Source organism: Muscardinus avellanarius, assembly GCF_963383645.1.
Source record: "Muscardinus avellanarius genome assembly, chromosome: 6".
In the NCBI taxonomy this organism is placed as follows: domain Eukaryota; kingdom Metazoa; phylum Chordata; class Mammalia; order Rodentia; family Gliridae; genus Muscardinus; species Muscardinus avellanarius.
Genome location: NC_137791.1, coordinates 133432148 through 133451814, shown reverse-complemented (window position 1 = coordinate 133451814; position 19667 = coordinate 133432148). Strand labels below are relative to the sequence as shown.

General features: G+C 43.9%; 1 protein-coding gene across 1 annotated transcript; it reads right to left on the bottom strand.

The window, feature by feature from the left end:
• Nucleotides 1-6551: 6551 nt before the first annotated feature.
• Nucleotides 6552-9797, bottom strand: ZNF518B (zinc finger protein 518B; the record flags this gene model as incomplete). Its single annotated transcript, XM_080697972.1, has 1 exon — nt 6552-9797. One exon carries the CDS (start codon nt 9795-9797, stop codon nt 6552-6554), a length of 3246 nt encoding a protein of 1081 aa, XP_080554098.1.
• Nucleotides 9798-19667: the final 9870 nt, after the last annotated feature.

The window sequence follows — 19667 nt, the reverse complement described above, 5'->3', positions numbered from 1 at the left end:
TGGAGGTAGAAAGCCCCGGGATTCCATCCCTAGTATCGAAATAAATAAAATCTCTGTCTACATAGAAAAAATTTATGGCACTTATTTTTTCATTTCATATTATGTTGGCTAGAGCTTTCCTTAAGCCTCGGGTGTAGAGGTAACGGGGCACTCCTGTAGCTGTTCCCATTCGGTTATATAAGAAGTCACTCAATTAAAATGTTGAATTTGTATTTGGCAGATTTGCTGAACCCTCTTGCTTGCAAGTGATACTATTTTTTTCTTTCCTCCTGGCTTTGTGTGATAGTTTTTTTTTTTATTATGGTTATTGCAAATTAGGTATTTTCCCTCAAAGGGAATCATTTCTAAAATGTTACTGGTCTGGCACAGCTTTATGTCAATTACAGTTTTAAACAAATTACTAAACACAGCACGGTCACATTAATGCCAATTTTCCTCAAGTGCATCTAAAATATCAATGTTCTTCAAATCAAAATTTCAACAAAGTTTGACTAATTTTCAAATGTATGTTCAGGAGCAAAGAGCCTAGAATAGCTCAAGCCATGGCTATAGCTTTGATATCTGCTATCAAAGTCCCCACACTTTGAATATCCCTGTGTACATAGTAAACCATCATTAGCATGAACTGAGGAAGGATCACAACATAAAGTAATGCAGCAGCACCAAGACCCACCAGTGATTCACACAAACATGAAACCTGGAGGCACTGGGGAGGTCACATGAAGAAATCTGGACCCTCCAACAATGTATGTTGGGCAAGTGTGTGAACAACCCACTTAGTTAACTTTTTGGAACACTTGGATCTAATATGATTTGGGTAGCTTCTCATAGAGAAAAATGATCTGGACTCAGATCATTTAAAAATATAAGATTTGTAGTGTATGGCTTTTAAGTTAATGTCTGCTGTTACGTGGAAGTTTATCTTTGTTTTTGTGGTACTGGGGATTGAACCGAGGGACTTTCTACCGCTGAACTATACCTCTAGTCCTACTTTATTTGAAAGAGTCTTGCCAAATTGCAGAAGGCCTAAGTTGCTGAGGCTGGCTGCAAACCTGTGATTCTCCTGCCTTAGCCTTCCCAATACAGGGTCACCACCATGCCTGGCTACCTTTATTTTAAATGCCAAACCTAACATAGAAGATGATCTTTTTAACCTCAAGGAAGAATTCCTAAAACTCAAGAAGCAAAAACTTTAAAGAAAATTTTTCTTTTGGATTTTTAAGAGTCTATGTTTTCTAAATTTTAAAATGAATAACAAAATAAACAAAGGATATCAGCAGGTCAGTCACATAATTCAAATGCCCAATAAGCACATGCAAAGGGATACTGTTTCAGTGAAATGCAAGTGAGCAGAGTGTTTCAAGTTTGGTACTGCCAAATATTGTACTGAGGTTTCCCATTTCTCCAACTTTTACCAGGAAATCAACCATCTCACTGTTTCCAAGATTGGCAAGTTGCTTTCTGCACAGATGACTGCTGTTGATGCTCTTCCAGCACGTGAGCCATGACCCTGCGCTAGCCATCATCCGTGTCTGTGAACAAGCTGTCCTTTCTCCTGTGGATACACAGTGGTGCTCTGTAGCCCTTCAGATTGTGCAGCTGGAATTTGCTTCTGAGCTGTGAAAGACCTTCTCCTCTTGTTCCTCCCTTGTCTCAGGGATGGGGACACCCAAGCGGTCCAGATTGATACAGCTCTAAGAAGGGACTTTCCATGAGCCTAGGCCCCTGACCCACCGATGGTGGACATGTAATGTGAATGAAAAATCAGCATTTGTTTGGTTGACTAACTTGGATAATCTCAAAAGGTCCCATGTGCAGCAAGCTCTCTAAGGTATAGACCTAGAATTAAATGACATTTAATCTGGCACAGAACTGGCATTACTTAAATGTCAGTGAAGCTTAGTCTAGCATACCCTTGCTCCAGTTACTTAAATCGTCGTTTCCTGTCAAGCACAGACAAGTATACTGATTTTTATGGTACAGTAAGTTTTTCCCTCTCTGGTGCCATTCAGGTTCAAGATGGCCACGAGGCATATGGCCACTTGAAGTGTGGCCAAGATAACTGAGAACTAAGATCTTAGTTTAAAAAAATTAAACAATGTAAAGTATCTTCCCAGTAAATACTTCAGGCTTGTTTTTACCTATAATTGAAAATTAACATCAAAATTGAAATGTAAGTGTAAAATAGACAAGTTTCTAAATTGTTCTTAATAAGTTTTATATGATTGAAAATATTTAAGTAGCATTTTAAATATCAGGCCAAATCAGTATTTATCTGTTCATTTTTAACTATTAAAGGTAGCTACAAATAGGCTCACGTATTTCTAGTGGACAGGGCTGCTCCAGACTAGGCTTAACTTCCTTGGCATGGCGTCTCATCCCAACAACAAGGTCTGATGTTGGAACCTTAAGGGAACTCACACCTGGTGTAGCTATAGCAAAGGTCTCTTCAGTACAAAGAGCTTTATTGATGTGAGGGCTACACGATGCTCCTGCCCCAACACCATCCTATACATTCCTTTACTCTTCCTCAAGTAGAGCTGGTCTGTTAGGTGCTACTGATCCTCCTGAGCTTGTTTTCTCAGCAATGCAGCGTGGGTGAATGACAGCCACTTCTAGCTGTCTGGTCTTCATTTATTTCTGTCCACTCCCTGTTCTCTTCACCATGCTAAGCCACTTCTAGTGGTCCAGGCCGAATGGATCCCTGTTCAGGCTCCCATTGCTTATTTGATCTCTGCACACTCCTAAATAGCCACCGTCAGAGGTGACAACTTCAGAGAGAAAGTGATAACTTCATCAAGGAATCCTATAGGGATCGGGGGTGAGGACTCTTTCCAACTCGAATAAACCACCAAACTGCAAGTGAAGCAACCACAGCTCATGTCCAGGCTCTGCCAGTAGATAAATCAAGTCCAATTCTTTCTTTCCCCTTTTGACTCCTTGGGACCTAGGAGTGAGATGAGGCAATTCAGAGCACTCTTCAAATCTCCTCCTCCCCTTCCTGCCAAGTAAATGGGGTATCAGGTGCGGGGATCAGTTATGTTTGGATCAGCAGCACAACCACACTGTTCTGGGGGTCCCTGACTCTGGGAACTTGTCCACCCAGGTGCCTTTCTCCTTGAGTGACCAGGCATATGAGGCGGGTTAAGCATCCACACTTGTTCACTGCTGCCGCCCCTGAGCATGGTAGGAAAATGACTACCGCTAGTCAAACCAGTACCTTTGGGAGACTTAACCCAAAGCCAAACAGAAAGGTCCTCTACCTTTGGGTATGCATGACTGACTAAACAGCAGTGCTTCTAATTCAAAGTACAGCTTGGCAGAATTCAAAAGTTGGGTTGTGTAGAATGATGCCTTTATGTGACTCAAATGCACCATACAAGGCAGGCTGTATAATGGCCACCTTGCTTAACATTCGAAAAGGGCAGAGAAAATCTTACAGTTGCTTTATTTAACAAAATTTATGCCAACTTCTATATCTATATACAAACGTGTTTCAAAACCAGAGCAGCAGACGCACAGACTGTGAATACAGGAATTACAATGTTAATGCTTAACACGTTACACACAGCTTTGTTTTCTGCTCATATAGACATTCACGGATTCAAACGTTACTCCGAAGGCCCAGCGGCATCACATCTTCATTTTTTCTGGGATGGCTTATGTAAGTCTTAAAGAAAGAGGGATGAACTTTAGAGGGTTAGTACATTGTGTTCGGTTTAGTTCAATAAATGGCCTCTGGCCTGTAATAGGAGCTCACAAAATGTTTTGGATTGGGGATAAAAATTTGATTAAAATATAATCTATTAAGAGTATACTTAGAATCAGTGGTTTAAAAAATTTTTTTTACTCTATTTGCCTGTATCATAAATATAACAAGGTCATCTCATTTCTGGTTCCCCAAAGTAAGAAAACCTACTTTAAAAAATAAGTTTAAAATAAATTTATCAGTTCTATTAACAAAATGTAGTGACTGGAATGCCTTCAAAATCAAGGTAAGATATCAATACAGTTCTGCCCCTACTCCCTCCAATTTTGTTAGAAACATGTTTGTTTCGTGACATTCACCTACATTTTAACAAGCTACTTTCTAAAGCTAATAGGGAAGACAGCACTCTGCTTTCCCATATTTATGAATTCCAGAACCCTTTAACTCCTTAAAAAGCACTGTGGTTCTGAAAATCCCCAGAAGCCTTACTACACAGTCTACTCACAAAACTCAACTTCACACAAGTACAGGACTTGTATTTTAGATAATACTTGAAAAACAGCTGATGCTGCAAACTGTTAAGTATCTCATGTGGACACTTAACTCTCTGACCCAATCCATGGCCAGCTCTCCACCTAGCCATTTGGGAAAAAGCTACCCAGCACTGAGGTATAGAGAACATAGTAGAAATCACAGCATTCTCTTCTCCTTCTCTCCACATCTTAGGAGATGTCTTTCATGCTGGAGAGGTGCAAGTCTGTAACACGGTAAGACTTCAGAATATTCCTTGTTATGTAACCAAGTGGTTCACAGAATCCATTTACCACAAAGCACCAAATAAAACTGCACAAGAACGAAATGCGGTAATAAAACGGTTCACAGGGGTTTCGACTCATGTTTGTTTATATAAATCAGACCCCCATCACTGGCTGTGCTTTCGTTTTCTAAAAACAAGATCAAACCATTATAAAAATGTACTTCCAAAATAAATTATTTCTTGAATATAAAACATTTTACATTTTCCCAGCCCACATATCCTTATAAAATAGGAAATCAGAAAATTAGCTATGGCAACTTTCATATAGTAAAAAATATTTATATGTGTACACACACATATATACACATATTTAAAAAATGTAGATTTTAAGTGTCAAGAAAAACTAACCAATGAAGCAACTTAATGATAGTGTACTGAATTATACCTAAGAAATGTTGATTATCCACAAGAGCAAAGGTCAAAGGAGTACAGTCCCACCTAGCTGGGGATAATTTAAGATTTTCCCACATGAGAAAGAAAAATCAGGAAGTCTCCAAGTGACCCAGTGTTTAGAAATCCCTGGGGCCCTTTTCAGAAGTAAGGCCCCAGATCCATTCACTGTACTGGTAACTCCCCGGGCCGGCTAGCCCGAGGGCCGCTGCCCTGCCACCATTCCATCTGTGTGCAATGAAGGCTGGGGCTGCAGCCCACCAGGTGAGGAGTACCGTCAGCCACGCCAGGCCCGTGGAGCAGCCTCCTTGGTCTACTGACCAGGAATGTGCTGACATGCTGGGAGACTGGAGCAGTTCTCCCGGCAAGAGTGAACAAAAGGAGAACCCCAGTGTGGTCGGAGAGATTAGGCGCAGATTGAAAACCATTTTCATTTTGTTAATTCCAGTTTCTAAGATACAGAAGGAAAGGTTCAAGAGGTAAGCCTGAAAAACTGCACCATCCCACAGGAGGGCCTGTTCAGAAAAAAAAACAAAAAACAAAAAAAAAAACTGAAGGGAGAGTAGGGTTTGACTGTGGGTGGTGTCCTGACCCACTGATTGGCCAGTGGGTAGGATGGGCCCTATGAAGACCAAGTCACAGAACCCACTACAAAGGCCAGCCTGAGCTGACTTCCCACGGTTTACCTATGTCACAGAAAACTTACTCCTTCCCATGTTAAGCCAGCTGCTTAATTTGTTTGTGGAAGTGTTAAGGGCAAAGAGAAAATGATTTTTAGATATTTTCCTTCTATAACTTTTTTTCCCCCAAGACACATTCCCCACCCAAATGACACGACTCAAAGTATTTTCAAAGAAAGCAAAAGCCAAGTACTTGAAAATGCTTGCTTTCTTTTCCAACACCTGTTGAAGTAATAAATGCAGGAAAACCCTTGGAACCATTCTTTAACAGCCAACATAAGCAAAACAGTGTGCTCAGAATACCTAAGAGTATTAGAGTGGGAGGGGTTACAACTCTCATTTTCTTTTCTTTTCTAAATTTTGTGGTGCAAGAAATGGAACTCAGGGTCTTGTGCATATTAGGCAAGCACTTTACCACTGAGCTCACCCCCAGCACCAGAATGCCATTCCACAATAACCAAATTTAAAACTATAAAGTAGAAAATAGAATTTCCATTATGTGCCAGATATCCAGGAAAGAAGTTAAAAACAAAGTGGATGTGCACACCGAAATGTAAGTTGAATCCTTCAGTAGCATTTATATAAGGAGCAATATAAACCATTCAAAATCTGCCCCTTCTGAATCCATCATGAAAGATTTTCATCTACTCAGGAAAAAAAAAGGGGGCACTAAACAAAGTTCTCAGATTCTACTGCAAAAATCTGTTGAGAGTTTTGTATCCTTTTTCCAGAAAAACGCAGGTGCATCCCTTTGTACGCACAAATCCTGGGCTCCAAATATCTGCCAAGGTCCAGTCACAGAGCTTTGGGTAAGGGCTCTCAGTATTCCAACAGGGAGCTGAAGAGTGAGCAGTCTGCCTTTCTCCTCGTGAAGCCTCTTGAATTTAGGGGGGGGGGTCCCTAAAAACAGAAAAACTCAAAAGAAAACCGAATTGCTTCCAAGACCAATTTCTACTCATTTGCCCTTAGAGGAAAGAACATCCCAGTCTCTGGTTGCCTCTATCAAATGCCGCTGGCCATGACTCATCCACTCCTCCTGGTCTTCATACAGCCGCCCGCAAAACCAGCACTTAAAGATACACTGAGATGAATCATCCGGCAAGGAATCCACCACCTGGTAGTTGTTTTTATGGACTTTCTTCAGTTTCATTTTCAGGATCATCTGCCTTTGGACCTGGTTAGCATCCTCTGCATTCTGGTAGGTCAGCCGCATGTGCTGCCGTCGGATGCCCAACTGACACCTAGTCCTCTCTGACAAGACCACCTTGAGGACATTGCCCTTGTACTTATTGATTACCTTCATCACGTTGGTCACTTCTGGGGAGTCGACATCGGGATGATTGAGCACAATGACGGGCTGGTTCCGACGGGGACATTTAATCAACTGGTCGGGTTTAGCTGCCATCAGTCGGAGCTGTCTTGCAACTTGAAAAACCGAAGAGTCCTTGAGGCAGCGGCTGGCGCCAGCCTGGGACTTGCCTTTCTTCTTGGCCGGATGCACCTGCCTGGGTTTACTCCTACTTGCAGGAAGACTCCTGGACAGTGGTCTCCCTTGTTTACTCATGTCGCTGCTCCGGTGCTGTCCCTGTGCAGGGCTGGGTTTCTTAGGGATAGCGCTACAGGTAGCATCGTCCTTCCTTGGTTTGGGCCGAAGAGAGGTCTCGAAACTCGGGGACATGTCCATGGGTCGACTCTCGCTTGTCAGAGGCTGCAAGTCTGAATCTGTCTGTTTCACGGGGCAGAACGGGATGGGTTTTGGTAACTGTGCTTCGCCACAAGGTATGCCAACTGGTGCGTCACAGGTGGCCTCTATGATGTGGGTATCCTCGGAAGAGTTGAGAACCCTCAGCACAGCCCCTTTGGGGATCAGCACTGGAGTAGCAACACGAGGCTTGCTTGTCACCCTGCTTGTCTTTCCATCACCAGTGACAAACTGTGGATACAGCTGCTGGGGAGCGAGCTGCCCGTGGCCAGTGGCACCTTCGACCCGAGGTTTTTGGAGAAGGCCTGTGGAAGGGCAAGAGCCAGTAAGTGACACACCGATTTCTCGAATATTCTCGGGAGTTGCTTTGGCAGCCGTCTTTGTTGTCTGCCCTCCAGAGCGACGATGTGCACCATTCACAGCCAGAGACGAAGGCCTGCCACAGGATTCGATCAACTGAGCTATCTTTCTGCGGAGAAGTTCAATTGACTTTATTTTGGACGTTGAACTATTCCACTTGATGCCCTCTGGGACATTTTCAGAGCCAGAGCTCAGAGAAAATACTGAAGAGATGACCGGGCCTTCAAAAGTGTCATTAGTCCTTTCAGAACTCTTTAACTCCACAGGCTTATCCCCAGGCTGTTGGGACAGAAGCCTGTCTCCTCCGGTTCCGTTTATTTGTAAATACTCACTTTTATGGGAAGTGGGAATCTCACCTAAATTGGATACTGCCTTGCTCTCCTCTGTCTGGTTATTGTCTAGCTTCCCATTAGAGGAAACCATTTTTCCAGGAGTACTGATCGTACTTCTGAGTTCCAGGTTGGTTTCACTTCCTGCAGGCAGTAAGCTCTTTTCTCCAGAGAAGGACATGGCTGCAGAGGGTGCAGCCAGAGACTGAAATAGCTGCTGTGAGTCACCTTGCCCACTCCTTCCATCTTCAGCAAGAGAAATGGCAGCTTTACAAGGATACGGGCTGGATGCAGCGGCAAGGCCGTACAGAACACTGTTTTTCACTACGGATATTGGAGAATGGTCTTTTAAGGCAATGGAAGGAGGCGCAGTTTTGTATGGATACATACAACTTTTTTTCTGGAAATCTTCAATCGTATTGGAGCTGAGAAGAGAGTCTCTGGGGTTGTGCACGTTAGAACTGGACATGAAAAAATCATACGGTCTTACCCATTTCACATTTTTAAGTTGCTCCTGAACCGCAGGCTGAAGACTCTCAATGCCCACAAGTTTCCCGATGTTCCCGTCAATGGTCAGGGATTTTGTTTTTTCTGCAGAAGGTCTTTTCCCTTGTTCATATTCACGCTTCTCTCTAGCCATCTGCTCAGGATTACCTTCATCACCCTTGCCAGCTTCCAGGTGAGCATTTTCTTCCAGGGGAAACAGTTTGAGAACAAGCTGTTGTGTGCCGTTGACGACCTTCACGTCCATCAACTGGGCCAGACAGTTTGCAGGGACGACCAGCTCCGAGGGTGCCACGACGGTCAAAGGCACCCCCGGCTGAACGGGCTCCTTGGCGGGGGATAACACTTCCACCTCAACGCTTTTGTTCTCAAACAGCCCGGCGTCGTTTGGCTCAGATAAGGTCATTTTATTTGGAATACAAACTACATCTTTTTGGTATCCCTTTGATTCGGGTAACACGATGCTGTGGATTTTGTCTTTATTTGCGTGGAGCGAGAACCTGGAAAGCTGATCAGACAACTTATTTTGAAATGTAGTCCTTGAGTGAGGAGCCTTGGGAAGGTCTGTGTTTTGCTTTGGGACACTGGTCTTTCTGGGTTCCACCTTGGTGGTGGTTTTGAGGGGACGCTTGGCACCAGCTCTCTCGTGTACTCTCTTCCTGTGCTTGACGATGTAATCATTTCGAATGGCTCCGTAGTCACAGTACTCACAGCGGTACGGGAAGACACCTGTGTGCCGCACCAAGTGCCTCTGGAACTCTCCCTTTGTGTACGAGATGTAGCTGCAGTGAGAACAGATGAACTTGATCTCCTCATGCTGAAGCGTGTGCTTTTTGTACTGCAGGGGGTCCTTTGTGGAAAACCGGCATTTATCACAGTAGTATTTGCCTGGCTTAAAGTTCCTGACCTTGAACTTGCTGACAGGACTTGAGATGGCCTCAGTGTTATTTCCAACATGAACGGCAGTGGGGTTATTGTTCATGAAATGGAAGTGGGGAGCCGTCGCCTGAAGGCTGCATTCGAGACAGATGTACTGGTCTTCCCTTTGGCCGTGCGTGGTACCCTTCTTCAGGTCTTGAAGAGGGACTTTGTGAACACTTTTGCACTTTACACATGTGGCAATGGTCATCATGGCAGCCTCTGCTTCTGCGCCTTGATACAACAGGGCTTGTGCTTCTTGTCTATCTGGTCGAGTTGCTCTGCTGGAACTAGGTTGTTTGGGCGACATGGTCAAGGAACTGGGTCCACCATTCATTTGTGTAGCATATAACTGTTCTCCGATATCCTTCATCTTCTTTATCTGCATTTCTAACTGGAGCTAACTGAAATTCAGAGGGATTTCACATGATGGAAATCCTCCGGAGGCATCCTTCACCACGCTTTATGACTGGTGAAGGAGCAGCAGCTACTTCCCGGGTACACTTCACCTTTCTTCTGTATACTGCCACCATACATGCATGACCCAAGAGATGCTTTCAAATCTGTGGTATGCCAGGCAACACTGTGGGTAAACAAAATCATAAAGCAGAATTAAGGCAAGAATATAGGGTTCAGCTAAGCTATTATTCTTCTTGCTCTGTATTTTACTGGCCTTGGGAATTTTATTTAAAGTTAAAGCTCAGCAGATGACCTTACCCCTGTATGTGAGAGTAACAAATAACACAATGAGCTGGCAAGAAACTGAACACAATGTCAAGCTCAGACCAACCTTGAATGCAGACATGGCTGGAGGGAGGACTTCATAGCAGCTGTCATTCAGAACAGCCTTTAATCAGTGTAAGTTATTTTTAAGTGTCTGTGAGCATATCCAAGCAATTTCGCAGGTATGATTTCTATTAGACCCACAAACACCTTGCATAGAACACAATGTCAATTCAGGTTTTGAAAACCCGAGTCACCGAGCGGTGCAGCATAGGCTTGAGCCTCGGTGTTCACGTTTACCGAGCGGTGCAGCATAGGCTTGAGCCTAGGTGTTCACGTTTGCGTTCACATCTGCTTCTACATCAGAGGTTACGATTAGCTTGGATGCTGGGTCTCACTCACACACTCAATTTCACAAGTCAGAAGAAGCCAGCGATAGCAAAAATATTAGGGACAAAAATAATTAACCTTCAACACCACTGAGCATCTGTCAAGTGCCAGGCATTAATTTTTTTTTTATTTTTCTTTTCCTTTTTGGTACTGGGGATAGAACCCAGGAGCATTCTACCTCTGAGCTACACCCTCATCCCTATTTTTTTATTCTTTATTTTGAAACAGAGTCTCACTGAGTTACAGAGGGCCTAAGTGGTAGCTGTGGCTGTCCTCGAACCACAATCCTCCTATCTTAGCCTCCCAGATGCTGAGATTAGAAGCATGTGCCATCATGCCTGGCTCAGCCAGGCGTTATTCTAAGTGTTCTACGGCAGTGGACAAAAGTGAATCAGTCCCTACCTCATGAGGGCACATGACAGAGAACAAACAGGTCAAGCACATGGCTGACAAGTGACAGTGGGATCACTGGAAAAGAAATACCCTAAGGCAAGGCCAGGGCTCAGGCACGGAGGGGGTGAGGGCACAGCCAGGAAAGGCCTCACACCCAGTGAGGGACACCTGATCAGACTGGGAGCTCCCAGGGAGCATGCCCTGGTCCAGGAGAGGAATGGATTCTAGGACAGAGAGAATGGTCAGAGGATATGGGGAGACTGGACAGGGGAGAGCCATGGTGTAGCATTGTAGCAAGGTGGCTCTTCCTCTGCATGAGACAGAGGATCAGATGGGGGACAGCAGAGAGGCACCTCCACACTGGCATGTCCCAACAACCTCTTGCTGTGATGAGGAGGTCTGTGAGGGACAGGAAGGTAGTAGCAGGGAGCATGTGGATGGCTCCGGCTACAGCAGCAGGAGGGACAGATGTTCTCCAGATAAAGGCCTCCTCCTACACTCACACTTAAAATTACTCAGTGGCTAACCTCTACATCATCTTTAAAAATGCTGCTTTTGCCGGGTGTGGTGGTGCACACTAGTAATCCCTGTGCTTGGGAGGTGGAGATAGGAGGATCACGCAGGTTCGAAGCCAGCCTTGCTGGCTTAAGAGACCCTGTTTCTAAATAAAAAAATATAAAAATCGGTCTGGAAGTGAAGGGTTCCATCCCCAGTACCACCAAAAAAAAAAAAAAAAAAAAAAAAAAAAACCCAACTTTTTTTTTCAGAATATGAATAAGTAGGAGCCAGATGAAAACCATTTTTGTTTGGAATCTGTTAGAAGACTTTCCTTGACGACCTTAAAAGACCACTTAAAGTCTGCACCTCAAATCCCCCCCCCCACCCCCGTCAGTTAGAATCCAACCCCTCTCACAGAGCTGTGTTGACTAAAACACTAGAGTGTAGGAAAACCCCTGGAATTATGAAGTGCTTCGCCAAGAATCGGGAGGAACAGAGGCCCTCAGGATAGGAAGATGGATCAGCACCTTCCTCTAGCAAAGGGCTACTGGAAGCCACTCCAAGTTAGTCTGAAAGACCAAGGGAGGAAGTAGAAAGGCGAGAAGAAACAATTCAATCTGGCAGCATTTTTGAAAAGCATCAAAAGATTTTATCATATTTGATAAGCTATACTTCCTTTTGCAGTGTTCTCTTTTCCTAGCTGGCTTTCGGAAAAGTAGTTGCCTTCTTTCAAAAGCAAGTTATAGCATGTAATCAAGCCCGGGTGACATCTGGGGATTCCATCAGACCTGCCCCGCTTTACCTGTGCACATACTCTGATGTCGAGTGGGCAAGGTGCTAGTGCCCCCTCCACGTTCTGGCACACATGCATGCTCGGGTACCGTGATTCTTAACAGGGCACACAAATGCCGGGAACTGGCCACAGATGAGCGCAGGCAAAGACAAGCACTGGTGGACAATAGGTAGACCTCCAGGAAGAGATACCAGAGAAACTGGTACACACTTTGTTTTCTAGACCTGTGAACTGGCTTTCATGAAGGGCGCTGTACGTGACACCCAGAACTTCTGCTACCCATCAAGTGACCTCAACAAACTACTTGTTGGTGGCTGCACGCCCACCTCTGAAACACAAGGCTGGATCAGGTGATTCCCGAGACCAGACTGACCTTGCTGATCCTCCAACCTACAGACGTTATCATCTAAGAAAGCTACCACCATCAACATGGTTGTGTTGGCATTCTCATCCAGCTAAGCCAGAAGCAGCCACCCCTGTACCTAGAACCTGAAACAGTGACAGGTCATGGAATGCAGAGGCTGAGGTCGGGTGACAGGGGACCATGCCCAGTGGTTCTCTGCAGTTGGAGGCTGCAGACACACAGGTACAGACTGCTCCCCAGAGCTAGGGAATTCTAGTCTCTAAGGGGTGGGGGGAGAGAAAGGGACACCTAGTGTTTGTAAAAGCATTTTGGATAATCCTGATGAAAAGCCGGCACTGGAATATACCAGTTAAAGCTTCCAGAAATATTTACATCCTTAAAACAACTCCACCAACTGACCAGTAGCTGATGCTCTAAACACCAAACTCCTGACTTGTTTAGGCACAAAATTTCACTTTCACATGGCTTTTATTGTCACAGTTTACTCTTATTGAAACTGCTTCCTTGGGACTCCTACATTGACTTTGGAATGGCAAACAACTTAATCACTCTTCATAGACTATTAATCTGTACATGTCTTCTCTAACAGTCCTTGGCTCTCAATTCATTTCCAAAGATGTTCATGCCAATAAATACAAATACCTGGTCTCATGTACTAGCTTCATGAGTGAGTGAGTGTGAAAGAAAGATAGGGAGAAGAAGGAAGCAGCAGCAGCTAACTGAGGGACACAATCCTCTTAGACGTGCTTCTGCAAAAAATATCAAATAGTCAAAGCATGTGCTCCTTGACTTGCAATGGGGCTACATCCCAATAAAATCATCAAAACCTGAAAACATATAAGTAAAAATGCATTTAATACACCTAACCTACGGCACATCATAGCCTAGCTTGGCCTACCTTAAAATACCCAGAATATACCTCGAAGTCAATACAACAAAAGACTGTTACAGGGGTGTGGAACACCTGTGTAATTTACTGAATACAGGACACTGTCGAATTTACACTTGTGACTGCAATGTCTGCTGGGAATTGGGGCTCACTGCCTCTGCCTAGCAGCTCAAGAGAATACTGTACCACCTATTATTGGTCTGGGAAGAGAGCAGAATTCAAAATTTGAAGCTAAGTTTCTGCAGAATGCATTTTGCTTTTGCACCCGATGTCACAAAATCATGACATCCTAAATTCGGGGTCATCTGTACTTTTGGAGGCAGGGGCTTCTGGGGATTGAACCCCGAGGTGTTCTGCCTCTGAGTAATACCCTCAGTCCTATTTCCTTTTTGAAAAATTTTAAAACAGGGTCTCACCAAGTTACTAAGGGCTTCTCTAAGTTGCTAAGACTGGTCTTGAACCTGCAATCCTCCAGGTTAGCTTTCCAAATACTGGGTTTACAGACAGGCCTGTGCTACCACACCTGGGCCATCTGTATTTTAAATTAAGAATCTTTAGGAACAGGTCCTAATACAAAGCATGAGGCTGTGATCAATAGTTTCACCGAAAGCAGGACATCTGGGCCACGGGAACATTGAGAACATTGTGACCTGTGTTGGACAGTATCTTCCTAAACTATTGTCAAAATAAATCACTGTTACTACATTTTCACTTCTTTCAAACTTGGTGGGAAAGATATGAGGCTTCTTCAAAACAAAGTTCTCTTGGCCTTTGCACCTGGGGTGCAAAGAAATGGGCCAAAGGGAGCACTCTCAGACAGAGGTAAAGGGACTTGAGGTTTGGGAAGAGATGGCTTTGATGCTGGCATTTACATGTAAATGACGGCTCCGGAGGCACAGCAGGAGCCTCTGGATAAGCCCCCAAGCCCCAGGTCCCTTCACAAAGGCTTCTTTTGCATCTATATCCAAGTACAGCCACCTGTGAGGCTAAGTGCCCCAGGCAAGTGGCTGCTCTTGGGCTGAGGACACACGGTAAACAAGAGCTGGGCCTGGGCCCTGGGCCCCCAAGAAATCCAGATTAACCTCAGAGTGGGTAGTGGGAAGGGGCATGGTGGCATTCTGTAATCCCAGTACTTGGGAGGCTGCCACAGAAGGATGGCAGGTTAAAGTCAGCCTCACCAACTTAGTGAGACCCAGTTTCCAAATAAGAAATAAAAAATTGGGCTGAGAGGGTGGAGGTAGAATGCCTCTGGGTTCAACAACCCCCCAACAAAAACACATCAGAATGGAAGTTCAACTATCTAAACTCGCACTGCCTTTAAGGCCTCCCTCCTTCCTAGGACTCCAAACATACCTTCTTTCTTTCAGATTACCTAAGAGGTCTCTCAACAACACAAATACTTAGTACTCTTAACTTTAAGGCACAGTTAAGTGTCCATTTAACACTAAGTTGTCTGTCCTAAATTCTTAGCTGCGCAGTGAGCTCTGTAATATAGAGCTGCCTAACAGCAAAAGCCAGGATGACAGCCACCCACCCAGGAGAGGCCCCCTGCCCCAGTGCGTCACAGACCACTCAGGTGGACAGAGGTGGACAGGCCTGGGAAAGGCCCAGCTGCACCCTCTCTGGTCTTCTGGATTTTGAGCTCACTTGCCCTGATTTTGGAAATACCTATTATGGAACCCAAGAGAAAAAACACGATGAAGTCTGGAAGAAGCCAGTTCCACGAAACTGAATGTTATTTAAAAAAAAAAAAAAGACTGTATAAATTGTTATTTAGGAAGGAAGCTTCTGATTTCTAAATATTAGAAATGACTAGTATTCAACAAAATAAGCAGAGGAGAGGTAAAGTTGTGCTTAGAGCCACAGTTCTGAAAATGGGCTAGTCTCCGCACTCTGCGTGTGTGACAGGGCTACGCACGTTCCTTGCCTGGAGAACAGAAGGTACCTACCCCAGGTAAGTGACTGATCTATCCTAAATTGTCAAACATACTCCTTTCCATTTTACAATAAAGAATTTATGCCAATCATATAAGCAGGGGGGCTGAAACATAGCCTTCTTAGCTGCCTAACAACTTTTTTCCAGGACATACAATGAATTTATTTTATAATTTTAATAATATTTATAAAATCTAAAAGAGACTTACTTCTGGGGGCAAAACTAAAGCCTATTAGCGTTAGTGGCAGAGTACCTACTGGCTGCATTTAAAGACCATGGAAAAGTAGCCCCACGACAGAGCACTCACGGCCCTCTGGGTAGAAGTGTGACTGGCCCTCCTTTTCCTCACCATCTTCTCTAGAAACTCGGCCACACTGTCAAATAGTACCATGCTAAATGAATGTTCATCCCAGCTAGACGGTAATGTGAAAAGGAAGAAAACTGGCTGGCCAATTATAGCCCATACATTTTGGGGAATGAGAGATACCCAGCAAACTCAGTTGACAGATTGACTGCACTCTTCATGGATCAAGCAGCTAACTTACATCACTCTTTTCAGACATTCCGACCCAGAAATTCTTGTTTCTTTGCAGCTACTGCCACATCCATCAGTGGGGTAGAGATGTAGCTGATACAACCACACAAAGCAACGGGAACCTGGCTGGAAGGCTTGTGGTTTAAATGCTGATCCTGTCCCATATTTGCTGGGTCCCTACCTTGACAGGCAAGGAAACAGGATCTTAGTACCATCAAACTTAAGGAGAAATTAGAAGTAAACTGGATAAAGTACGTAAAGGCCCCGCCCAATGGCACAGGCACCTAAAAACTCTATCAATGCATTCCTTTTGTCTATTTGGCCATAAAATAAAAAGTTTGTCTAGCTTTCCCCAGTGGCCCAAATTTTAACACAATCTGACACTAAAGTGCTCAGTAGGATGAAGAGTGATAACTAATTGGGAGGGGAAAAAACTCTCCAATGTTAGAATGTCAACTGGACAGAATTCCTCATTAAGACAATACTTAGGAAGAAATGGTTGCTTCAGTAAGAGTTTTTTCTAACCATTACAATCAATCACAACTGAGCTGAATGGGGAAATGGATTTAAAGAGGGAGAAACATCAATTAAGCATGGCAATCATTTTGCCAAATCACCCTGCACTGAGAAATGACTGAACTGCAAGTCAGCTGCAACCGTGATGTCAAGAATCGTTTACAAATGTTGCCGACAAACACACCACTCTTGGAACCCTGTTTCCTTCTGAACCCAAGCACCTTGCTTGGACACACAACAGGAAACCCTCTCTTTCCAAATGAATGCAGCTCGGAGTGACAGAGTAATGACCTTGGGCCACGGAGGACAAGGTTCAAAGCCAGGTGTCTGATACCAGCTGGCTGTGTGATTTCAGAGCTGTGAGCTTGAGCCTGTATGCGCTCACTTGTAAAATGGGAAGAATGCGGCCAATTGATGTCACGAGGCATTATTATACGCTTGCTAATGTGAGCCTAGGTGAGGGAAAAGTCATGCAGGTAGCAGATACTGTTATGCTTGGCAGAGTAGACGTTTTGTCAAGAAATAAGCCAACATATTTTTGTTAAGACTCTTTCAAATGCAGAAGAGTACAGGAAGATACAAAAAAGCAGAAACTAGTAAGCTTAACAAATGAGCCAGAGGAGATAAAGGTCCAGTTAACAGGAACTGGCTAGAGGCTAAGCCCTTCTCTCCCACTGCTGTCTAGTTTTATTTTTTGTGGTCTTGGGGGTTGAACTCAGAGGCATTCTACCTCTGAGCTATGCCCCCAGCCCTATTTTATTCTTTATTTTGAAACAAAGTCTAACTAATATGCAGAGGGCCTCACAAGTTGCTAAGGCTGGCAGTGAAGATGCAATCCTCCTGTCTCAACCTCCCAAGTACTGAGATTACAAACGTGCATCACCACACCCAGCTTTCTGTCTATGATGTCTTTGGAGATGATATGGTATGGCTGAGCATATCAGCTAAATCGGTATTAGAAGACAAAATAAGTGGTTCTTTAGGCTTTTTTTCCTTCAATAGTTTAAGAGAAATCCTTTCAAAAGAATATTACCAAGCTGAGTGTAGTGGTGCATGTTATAATCCTAATACTTGCTGAGACAGGAAGATCGCAGGTTCAAGGCCTGCTTCAGCAATTTAGAGACCCACAGCAACTTATGAGACTCTGTTTCCAAATTTTAAAAAGGGGGGTGCTGGGGAACCCTGTATATGCGCTACCTGGGTGCACCTGTGCTGCTTCCAACAGCCCGCAGTATAGAACTCCTGGCAAAGAAGATCTTCAAAGAAATTTTAGTAGCTGAAGTAATGGGCATTTGTGGAGCATATAATTTGTTTAAGAAGATGAACACAAACTGAGGGGATGGGAGGGGGAAGAGGGAAACTCTCTAATGCACATGATGTACTTTAATGAACATATCAATGTCAGTCACTAAGCCAAACATGAGGGGGAGGGTATGGGGTGGGAACTGAGTAAGGGCTAACTGGGTGATGTGTGCATGTATGTCTCCACCATCTTGCATCCCATTAAGATGTATGAAGACAATGTGCCAAGAGAAAAAAATGTAAAAAAATAGATGAACACAAGCCAAGATTTCAGAGAAACAGTGAGCAAGAACTTTCCCTACTTCTAGGAAGTTTACTACAAAGCAACTGAACAGTCAGTAAGGTGTGGAGTCAGAGAACAAGATCAAAATGGGGGAAAAACAAAACAAAACAAAAAAACCGCTGGAAGTAAAAATGAAGGATGTGGTCACTAGCCAGGTGTGGTGGCACACAATTGTGATCTCAGTACTTGAGAGGCTAAGAAAGGAGGATTGCAGGTTCCTGGCCAGCCTCAGCAACTTGTGAGGCCCTCTACAACTTAGTGAGACCTTGTTTCAAAAAAAAAAAAAAAAAAAAATAGGGCTGGGATGGGGGTGAGTGTAGCTCAGAGGTAGAATGCCCCTGGGTTTAATCCCCAAAACCACAAAAAAAAAAAAAAAGAAAAAAAAAGAAAAGAAAAGGCCACTAATCAGAGTTGTCTTTAGGAGCAATATCAAAGCACTGGGCAAGATAAAAATTCCAGAGTTGAAATGGATGGGCTTTGGAATATATAAGATAAAATCTAAATTTTAATTCAGAGGTCTTACTCTTTATACGATGAAGAAATTGATTAAAGTTATGCTCAGTATGTTATCAATGAAATTTTATCTATATTATTAAAATAAAAGAAGGTCCCCTTAAAAAATTTTAATAAAAGAATCAAACCAGTGCTAGAGTTCATGAAATCTAAAACTAATAGTTTTATTGGCTTTCTTTTTTTCTTCCAGTACTAGGGATGGAACCCGGAAGCATTCTACCTCCAAGCTACACCCTCAGCCCTATTTTTTATTCTTTATTTTGAAACAAGTTCTCACTGAGTTGCAAAGGGCCTCACTAAGTAGCTAAGGCTGTGTGCAAACCACAATTCTCCTGTCTCAGCCTCCCAAATGCTTAGACTACAAGCATGCAACAGCACACCCAGCTTAAAGCTAATAGTTTTTATGTGGAAAAAACGTTAAGGAACAAATATAAAGTGTGTGCACGTGGTAAGAAAATGGAGTCTGACAAACAAAATGACAAAATTCTGCTATGGAACAGCCAAGTGGCTTCGGTCTCTTTAAGTAGACTAAAAAGGAAGGTGCATACATTTTTGTATTTTTCTCCCTTCTTTTCTACCTCAAAGAAACACCAAAATTTTTGCAGAAGAAATACATTGAGTTTCATTAAAAGTGTACTCAAACAGAGAAGAAACATCTCCCCTGACATCATTGGTTTTTGTTACGATCTGCCCGGGTTGTTTAAAGGCGGCCTCTTAATAGTGGGCCACCCTACGGCACCCTTGAATTACCTAGGGGCTTCAAATACAATGATACTGGAGCTCTATCCCCCCACACCAAAGACTCCAATTAAGTTGGGGACTATGCTAGGGCTGAGGTGTGCAAAGACAATATCTATTTTGTAGACTTCTCAGAAAAATCCAGTGCTCCCTGAGGTATCTGGCATGATGTACAATGACCACAGTCCAAGACTGTCTGAGCCCTACACCCACCTTGGGCTGCTGTCCCTACGAGTGTGACAGAGTTGGGAGAAGCTGGGTAGTTTTAGCAAGAATCCGTAGCTGGGGGTCTGACCAAGTATGCTCAGTGGCTGGTCACTCCTCAGTCCTGGAGCACCTTGGCTCAACTCAGGTTACCTGGACACTCCTCGAAGCAAGCCTTTAA